Raw genomic sequence first — 10,417 nt, forward strand, 5'->3', positions numbered from 1 at the left:
TTTTGAGCCTTTTTTAAACAATGGAACTACATGAGCTATCCTCCAATCCTCCGGCACCCCACCCGTGGATATCGACATTTTAAATATTTCTGCCAGGGCCCCTGCAATTTCAACACTAGTCGCCCTCAAGGTCCGAGGGAATACCCTGTCAGGTCCTGGGGATTTATCTACTCTGATTTGCCTCAAGACAGCAAGCACCTCCTCCTCTTTAATCTGTATAAATTCCACGATCTCCCTACTTGTTTGCCTTGTTTCCATAGACTCCATTCCAGTTTCCTTAGTTAAATACAGATGCAAAAAAACCATTTAATATCTCTCCCATTTCTTTTGGTTCCATACATAGCCAACCATTCTGATCTTCAAGAGGACCAATTTTATCCCTTACTATCCTTTTGCTCTTAACATACCTGTAGAAGCTCTTGGGATTATCCTTCACCCTGACTGCCGAAGCAACCTCATGTCTTCCTTTAGCCCCCCTGAATTCCTTCTTAAGTATTTTCTTACTCTTTTTATACTCCTCAAGCATCTTTTTTCCTCCCTGTTGCCTATACATATTATACATCTCTCTCTTATTCTTTATCAGAGTTCCAATATCTCTCGAGAACCAAGGTTCCTTATTCTTATTCATTTTGCCTTTAACCCTGACAGGAACATACAAACTCTGCACTCTCAAAATTTCTTCTTTGAAGGTCTCCCACTTACCAATCACATCCTTGCCAGAGAACAACCTGTCCCAATCTACGCTTTTTAGATCCTTTCTCATTTCTTCAAATTTGGCCTTTTTCCAGATTAGTACTTCAACCCGAGGACCAGATCTATCTTTATCCATGATCAAGTTGAAACTTATGACATTATGATCACTGGAACCAAAGTGTTCCCCTACACACACTTCCGTCACCTGTCCTAACTAATTTCCTAATAGGAGATCTAATATTGCATCCTCCCCAGTTGGTACATCTATATATTGATTTAGAAAACTTTCCCGAACACATTTTACAAACTCTAACCCATCTAGACCTTTAACAGTATGGGAGTCCCAATCAATGTGTGGAAAATTAAAATCCCCTACAATCACAACTTTCTGACTCCTGCAGTTGTCTGTTATCTCTCTGCAGATTTGCTCCACCAATTCTCGCTGACTATTGGGTGGTCTATAATACAACCCTATTAATGTGGTCATACCTTTCCTGTTTCTTAGCTCCACCCATATGGCCTCTAATTTGTCCTGCCGAAGCACTGCTGTAATATTTTCCCTGACTAGCAAAGCCACCCCCACCCCCCACCCTTCATCCCTCTGCCTCTATCACGTCTGAAACATCGGAACCCTGGAACATTGAGCTGCCAGTCCTGCCCCTCCTGTAGCCAAGTTTCAGTAATGGCTATGATGTCATAATTCCATGTATCAACCCAGGCCCTCAGCTTTGTCTGCCTTTCCTACAATACTCCTCGCATTGAAATATACACACCTCAGAAGATTATTACCACCACACACAACTTTGCTATTTGTCACTTTGCATGAACTACTAGCATCATTTACTTTTTCCCCCATTCCACTATCTGCTCTGGCACTCTGGTTCCCATCCCCCTGCAAATCTAGTTTAAACCCTCCCCAATAACACTAGCAAACCTCCCTGCAAGTATATTGGTCCCCTTGTAGTTCAGGTGTAACCCGTCACTCTTGTACAGGTCCCACCTGCCCCAGAAGAGGTCCCAATGATCTAGAAATCTGAAACCCTGCCCCCTACACCAGTTTCTCAGCCACGTCTATGAGCAGGGTGGGTGGGATCCTTCATGATGTTACTGTATATGTGCCAGTAGCTGTCCACTTGATCTGTGCCTCTTATCATCTTGTGCACTTCATCCTCCTTCTATCCAAAGAGAAAAGCCTATCCTCACACTCATATGGCACAGTCTGAAAAACTAAACCTTAACCCTGGGTGATGGTGTGGGGATATGTTCCTACCAAAGGAGGTGTAGGTCACCCCTTCCCTCCGCTAGCCTGCAGGTCATCCTTGGATAAGCTGCAGAACCTGCTTAGCTCCCCCCCCCCCCCCTCAAATAGGGTCATGTGAAGGCATGGGATCAGGTGGTGGATGGTCGTATGAGCAGCTGGTGCAGATCACAAGTCCTGGTTATGTGACCACTGACACCAGGCAGACAATTTCTGAAGAGTATTGATTACGGCTGGGGTCACCCGTCTTGTAAAGACACTGCCCAGAAGAAGGCAATGGCAGACCACTTCTGCAGAAAAATTTGCCAAGAACAATCTTGGTCATGGAAAGACAATGATTGCCTACATCATACATAATGACACACACAACACATAATGAACAAAACCTTAACCTAATGGTCTTCCATCCTCCACCGCCTCTGTGTGTGAGCTGTACTTGAATTTTGGGCAGTTTTACCAGGTTAACATGTTTGTCTATAAAACCCATTGAAGAAACGGCAATCTGTTTGATTTCTAGATATCATAACCATTCAAAAGAATGGGACAGGAATTACTCTGCAAGCTCCATCAATCAGTATTGAGAGGTTGTACTTCGATGGGGAGAAAATCCAGGTATCTCCAGCTTAACAACTGATTAAAGCCTTCAATGTAACTTTTAAATATTATAACCATATAACCATATAACAATTACAGCACGGAAATAGGCCATCCCGGCCCTTCTAGTCCATGCTGAACGCTTACTCTCACCTAGTCCCACCGACCTGCACTCAGCCCATAACCCTCCATTCCTTTCCTGTCCATATACCTATCCAATTTTTTTTTTAATGACAAAATCAAACCTGCCTCTACCACTTCTAATGGAAGCTCGTTCCACACAGCTACCACTCTCTGAGTAAAGAAATTCCCCCTCGTGTTACCCCTAAACTTTTGCCCCTTAACTCTCAGCTCATGTCCTCTTGTTTGAATCTCCCCTACTCTCAAAGGTAAAAAGCCTATCCACGTCAACTCTATCTATCCCCCTCATAATTTTAAATACCTCTATCAAGTCCCCCCTTAACCTTCTACACTCCAAAGAATAAAGACCTAACTCGTTCAACCTTTCCCTGTAACTTAGGTGCTGAAACCCAGGTAACATTCTAGTAAATCTCCTCTGTACTCTCTCTATTTTGTTGACATCTTTCCTATAATCTGGTGACCAGAACTGTACATAATATTAAAGATTAGTTTTGTCTGTTTGCATTAACGACCTACACAATTTGAGGATGTGCTGGGGACATTTTGCAACTATTGCCATGCTTCTGGCACCAACATACTGTAACATGTCCACAATTTATTAACCCGAACCTGTACAACTTTGGAATGTGGGTGGAAACCGAAGCACATGGAGGAAACCTGCGAAGTCATGGGGAGAAGGTGCAGACAGCAGGAGGAATTGAACCAGGGTAGCTAGCTCTGTAATAGCTTTACACTAACGGCTACACTTCTCTACCACCCTTCAAGTTATGCCCAGAACCTACTAACCGTAACCTGTACATCTTTTAAATGTGGGTGAAACCCAGAGGAAGTCTGTGCAGTCACAGGGAGAAGGTACAAACTCCTTACAGACAGTGGTGGGAATCAAGTTCCAATTGGTGATTGCTGGCGGTGTAAAGCATTTGTACTAACCACTTTGCTAACTTTGTAGTTAAACTGTTAATACTTTTGCTTTTGTGTGTAGATGGTCCTTGACCAGATGATGGGAAAGACATGTGGACTTTGTGGCCTTAACAATGGTGAGAAGAAGTTGATTATGCCCAACCACGAGGAGGCCAAAGACGTGGATCAACTTTTAGAGTCCTGGTTGTGTCCAGGAACCTCCTGCAAGGATGGTAAATGAGTCTACCCCGGTGTAAATCATGTACGTGGAAGCACCATTGGACCTGCATTGTTCCTGCTACAATAACGTCCCTCTGTTGAATTTCAGACTGCCGAGTCCGACAGGAATTTGTGGAATTGGGAAGAATCATTGATTTTGAAGGACAGGCATCTAGATGCTATTCAGTTGAACCAGTACAGCGGTGCCTCGCCCAATGCACGCCAAAGGAAACTCGGTCTCGTCACGTCAACTTCCACTGCGTACCCTCCAGTAAGTACACACTATTGACAGAAAACCGACATTAGAACTGAAAGGAACTGAATATTGTTGATTGAGAACACAAAATATTGAGTATAGAAGTTAGGCTGTTCTGTTGAAATTGTGTAAGATATTGGTGAGGCCTAATTTGGAGTATTGAGTGCAGTTTTGGTCTCCTACCTACAGGGAAGAAATCAATAAGATCGGAAGAGTTCAGAGAAAATTTACATGGATATTGCCAGGACTTGAGGACCTGAGTTATAAGGAAAGGTTGAATAGCTGAGGACTTTATTCCCTAGAGCGTAGGAGAACGAGGAAAGATTTGATAGAGGTATTCAAAATTATGAGGAGTATAAATAGGGTAAATACAAGCAGGTATTTTCCACTGAGGTTAGGTGAGACTAGAACCAGAAGAAGGAGCACAGATAAAATTTACAAGGATGTTGCCGGGATTTGACCAGAGTTACAGGGAAAGGTTGAATAGATTAGAACTTTATTCCCTAGAGCACAGGGAAATAGAAGGAGATTTGATAGAGGTCTTCAGCAACTGTGGAGAGTGAAGAGACTGGACCTGAAACATTCCTCTACATAGATGCCAACTGAGCTACTGAGTTTTGTGTCTTTCTCTTGCTCCGATTTCTTTCTGTTCTGTTACCCAAGCATGTATTAATCTACTGACAGATCGCGCTGTGAATGCATCTACCGTGTCCAGCTTCCACTGGAGAGCAACACACATCAGTCTCCCTACACACTCACACACAGACTGCACGTGTCAGTGTGCCAAGACATAAAGACACCGTTTCTGCCTACAGTAAAGAGCTCATCTTCCTCCTCTACATCGCCAAATATTTGTTTTTTTGGCTGAGGATTTACACGGCCACGCTTTGCTGAGTGGCTGAGATGCCCTGAAGCAGGAAATGTGTAATTTAATCAGGAATTTTAAAATCTGAATTAAACATTCATTCATCAGCAAATGTAAACAATATAGCTGTCTTGATGAACGATTTCATTCAAATGGTGATGCATGTATTGTGACAATGACTGAATAAATTAAACCACAAACAAGCCTTTCTGGTGCAAAATTGGCAAATTGGTTTATTGTTGTCATACGTACTGAGCTACAGTGAAAGACCTGCCTTGCATACTGTCCATCTCATCAGAGCAGTGCGAGGGGAAACAAGGGAATGCACGATAAAGTGTTACACTTACAGAGGAAGTGCAGTGCAGGTAGACAATAAGGTGTGAGGCTATAACAGGATAGATTGTGAGGTCAAGAGTCCGCCTTTTCATACTAGGGAACCGTTCAGGGGTCTGATAACAGTGGGATGGAAGTTGTCCTTAAGCCTAGTGGTACATATTTTCAAGCTTTTGTATTTTCTGCCTGATGGGAGAGGAAGAATCAAGAGTGCCCAGGGTGGGTCAGGTCACTAATGTAGAAATGGTTGTTTTCCAGCAAAGCAGTGCTCGGAGGCCTTCAAAAGTGATATTTTGAGAGTACAGAGTTTGTATGTTCCTGTTAGAATAAAAGGCATGGATAACAGTTTTAGGGATAGTGAGGCACCTTTTAAGAAGTACAAGGTGTATAGCAGCTATAGGCAGGTGAGAACAAATGAGGTACTTGAGGAGTATAAGAAATAAATCAGGAGGGCTAAAAGAGGTTGCTTTAGTAGACTAAGTGAAGGAGAATCCTATGGGCTTCTACTGATAATTTAAGAGCAAAAGATTAGCAAAGGACAAAACTGGTTCTCTGGAAGATCAGAATGGTAATCTATGTGTGGAGCCGAAAGAGATTGGGGCCATCTTGAATTTGTATTTCCTCAGGAGACAAACATGGAGTCTATAGAAATGAGGCAAAGTGACATCAATTTCATGCAGCCTACACAGGTTACAGAGGAGGAGGTGTTTGCTGTCTTGAGTCAAATTAGGGTGTCCCTTTCTCACTGAGGAAAGAAGCACGCCAGCTATCCTCACCTGGTTTAGCCCACCTGTCAAAGCCGTGTACCAGGTTGTGGCCATTGTCGCATGCAAACAGCTACTTGGAGTTACAGGTGAGAGCTGGGTGTTCGGTGGGGACCAAAGGTGAGTGAGCTGCCTCAGAATGGACACACAGACCCCTTCGCCAGACCCACTACCTGTCCCTGGACACCCTAAACACCACATTTAATTAAATACATTTGTTTGCAATATCAACCACGATTGCCATTAAAAACATATCAGCTTCACCAAAAGTCATTACTCAGTTTGGATTATCTGGTTTAGACTCTGACTACACTTCCTGCTGCCTGAGGAAACAAGTCAACGTATTCAAAGACCCTACCCACCCTGAACATTTTCTCTTCTCTCCCCTTCCCATCGGACAGAAGATACAAACACTCAAAAGCACATAAGAACCATAGAACATTACAGCACAGAAACAGGCCTTTTGGCCCTTCTTGGCTGTGCCGAACCATTTTTCTGCCTAGTCCCACTGACCTGCACCTGGACCATATCCCCCCATACCCCTCTCATCCATATACCTGTCCAAGTTTTTCTTAAATGTTAGAAGTGAGCCCGTATTTACCACTTCATCTGGCAGCTCATTCCACACTCCCAACACTCTCTGTGTGAAGAAGCCCCCCCCAATGTTCCCTTTAAACTTTTCCCCCTTCACCCTTAACCCATGACCTCTTTTTTTTCTTCCCTAGCCTCAGTGGAAAAAGCCTACTTGCATTCACTCTATCTATACCCATCATAATTTTATATACCTCTATCAAATCACCCCTCCTATGCGCCAGGGAATAAAGTCCTAACTTATTCAACCTTTCTCTGTAACTCAGTTTCTCAAGTCCCGGCAACATCCTTGTAAACTTTCTCTGCACTCTTTCAACCTTATTAATATCCTTCCTGTAATTAGGTGACCAAAACTGCACACAATACTCCAAATTCGGTCTCATCAATGTCTTATACAACTTCACCATTACATTCCAAATCTTATACTCAACACTTTGATTTATAAAGGCCAATGTACCAAAAGCTCCCTTTACGACCCTATCTACTTGTGACGCCACTTTTAGGGAATTATGTATCTGTACTCCAAGATCCTTCTGTTCTACTGCATTCCTCAGTGTCCTACCATTTACCGGTACCTTGTATGTTCTACCTTGGTTTTTCCTTCCAAAATGCAATACCTCACACTTGTCTGTATTAATCTCCGTCTGCCATTTTTCAGCCCATTTTTCCAGCTGGTCCAAATCCCTCTGCAAGCTTTGAAAACCTTCGCCACTGTCCACGACACCTCCAATCTTTGTATCATCAGCAAATTTGCTGATCCAATTTACCACATTATCATCCAGATCATTGATATAGATGACAAATAACAATGGACCCAGCACTGATCCCTGTGGCACACCACTAGTCACAGTCCTCCACTCAGAGAAGCAATCCTCCACTACCACTCTCTGGCTTCTTCCATTGAGCCAATGTCTAATCCAATTTACTACCTCACCATGTATACCTAGTGACTGAATCTTCCTAACTAACCTCCCATGCGGGACCTTGTCAAAGGCCTTGCTGAAGTCCATGTAGACAACACCCACTGCCTTCCCTTCATCCACTTTCCTTGTAACCTCCTTGAAAAACTCTAATAGATTGGTTAAACATGACCTACCATGCATAAAGCCATGCTGACTGTTTCTAATAAGTCCCTGTCTATCCAAATACTTGTAGATCCTATCTCTTAGTACTCCTTCCAATAACTTACCTACTACCGACGTCAAACTTACCGGCCTATAATTTCCCCGATTACTTTTAGAGCCTTAAACACCAGGCTCAAGGTCAGATTTAATCCCAGTGTAATCAGACTCTTAAATGGACCTCTCAAGTACTAAAGATTGAACGCCTGATTTCCCTTGCATATATTTGTAACCTGCATCTAACTTTCTCTGTAGCTCTAACATTATGCTCCACATTCTGTTATCCTTGTACTCATGTCTGGGATGATCTGTGCGGATGTCACACAAAATAACTGTCTTCATTGTATCTTGGTAGATGCCATCATAGTAAACCAATAGTAATCAGAAAAGAGAAAAAGTGAAACTCTTTTAGGAGTTGAGCGATATTTGTTGCATGGAAATTATTGCTCAAGTATAATGTAATCAGTGGGGGATCTATCACTGATTCTCAATTACATAAATGCCTTTATTCATTGATATTGTGGAGGGTTGTACCCATGATGGAGCTGGCTGAATTTTTGATGCATTGATGCCTCCGTACTAGGTGGTGTTAGGACTATGAGCTCGCCAAGGTTTCATTGCAGGCCATCTACAACATGCACAACAGATCATGCCAACAGCACCTGTCAAGGTGCGAAGACAGCAATCACGCCAACACCAGCAGGTTCCCTGGGGCTGGTTTGGAAATATAATAGAACTGAACATAATACACCAAGTGTGGTCTAACCTGGGATTTATAGAGCTGCAACATTACCTCAGAGCTCTTCAAATCAATTCCCTGACTAACGAAGCTCAACACACCATTAACCACTCTATTAACTTGAAGAATCTATGGACAAAGGATTCTAAAATAGGTGGGAATTTAAATCAAAGGTTTGACTCACAAAATATATGGTGATTTGTAAATCGTCAATGATCAAAGTTCAAAGTAAATTTATTATCAAACTACATATGCATATCTCACCATATACAGCCCTGAGATTCATTTTCTTGCAGGCATTCACAGGAAAATAAAGAAATATAGATATAAAACTATACATAAACAAAAAGCAACCAATCTGCAAAAGAAGACAAATAGTGCAAATAAATTAAAAGAAATAATACCGTGAACATGAGTTGTAGAGTCCTTGAAAGTGAGTCCATAGGTTCTGAAATTAGATCCGAGTTGATGTGACTATAGTTATTCACGCTAGTTCAAGAGCCTGATGTTTGTTGCTGAAGCAGGTGGTGTGGGATTTAAGTGTCCTGTACATCTGGCCCGATGCCAGCAATGAGAAGAAAGTATGTCCTGGGTGGTGGAGATCCTTCATGATGAATGCTTCCTCCTTTCGGCTCTGTTCTGCATATATGTGCTCGTTTGGGTTGTGAAGAGTTTTTATAGCATCATAGAAAATTACAGTAAAGAAACAGGCCCATCATAACGTCCCATCTCCTGCACTCCATACTTTGATTTATGAAGGCCAATGTGCCAAAAGCTTTCTTTACAAACCTATCTACCTGTGATGCCACTTGCAAGGAATTATGGACCTGTATTCTCAGATTCCATTGTTCTATCATTCATTATGATGGTTGAACAAGTTAAGTCTCTATTCATTGGAGCGTAGAAGGTTGAGGGGGGATTTGATCGAGGTATTTAAAATGTTGAGAGGGATAGATAGAGTTGACGTGAATAGGCTGTTTCCATTGAGAGTAGGGGAGATTCAAACGAGAGGACATGATTTAAGAGTTAGGGGGCAAAAGTTTAAGGGAAACACGAGGGGGTATTTCTTTACTCAGAGAGTGATAGCTGTGTGGAATGAGCTTCCTGTAGAAGTAGTAGAGGCCAGTTCAGTTGTGTCATTTAAGGTAAAATTGGATAGGTATATGGACAGGAAAGGAGTAGAGGGTTATGGGCTGAGTGCGGGTAGGTGGGACTAGGTGAGATTAAGAGTTCGGCACGGACTAGGAGGGCCGGAATGGCCTGTTTCCGTGCTGTAATTGTTATATGGTTATTATGTAAAGTAGGCCTGTTTGGGCCTACTGAAGTGCAAGGCCTCACACTTGTATTAAATTCCATCTGCTATTCTCCAGCTGGTTCAAATTCCCCTACAAGCCATGATAGTCTTCCTTGCTGTCCACTATAGACCCAAACTTGGTGTCATCTGCAAATTTACAGATCGAGTTAACCACATTATCATCCAGATTATTGATATAGACTACAAACAACAAAGGACCCAGCTCCAATCCCTGCAGCATTCCACTAGTCACAGGCCTCCAGTCAGAGAGGCAACCGTCTACTACCACTCTCTGGCTTCTCTCACAAAGCCAATGTCTAATCCAATTTACTACCGTATCTTAAATGCTGAGGGACTGAACCTTCTTGACCAACCTCCCACGCAGAACCTTGTCAAATTCCATGTAGACAATATCCACAGCCTTACCTTCATCCACTTTCCTGGTAACTTCCTCAAAAAACTCTTTCAGATTGGTTAGACATGACCTACCACACAAGAAGCCATGCTGACTATACTTAATCAGTCCATGTCTATCCAAATACTCATTTACATGATTTTATTTTCCTCTTTCTCCACGAGGTGGTTATGGTCTTTTTGAAAATTGGGTTATTCAGGTTTCTTGCTTTGTGGTTGCCTGTAAGCAAACAAA

At 42.5% G+C, this 10,417-nt stretch overlaps 1 protein-coding gene across 1 annotated transcript in view; it reads left to right on the forward strand.

The window, feature by feature from the left end:
• Positions 1-4,989, forward strand: part of LOC140737426 (vitellogenin-like) — a 114,684-nt gene extending 109,695 nt beyond the window's left edge. The window contains 4 exon segments of the mRNA XM_073063913.1: positions 2,469-2,563; positions 3,669-3,819; positions 3,915-4,076; positions 4,746-4,989. Coding sequence (XP_072920014.1) covers positions 2,469-2,563; positions 3,669-3,819; positions 3,915-4,076; positions 4,746-4,855 — 518 coding nt within the window. The 3' untranslated portion in view covers positions 4,856-4,989.
• Positions 4,990-10,417: the final 5,428 nt, after the last annotated feature.

Source organism: Hemitrygon akajei, chromosome 12 (genome assembly GCF_048418815.1).
Source record: "Hemitrygon akajei chromosome 12, sHemAka1.3, whole genome shotgun sequence".
NCBI classification, from domain to species: domain Eukaryota; kingdom Metazoa; phylum Chordata; class Chondrichthyes; order Myliobatiformes; family Dasyatidae; genus Hemitrygon; species Hemitrygon akajei.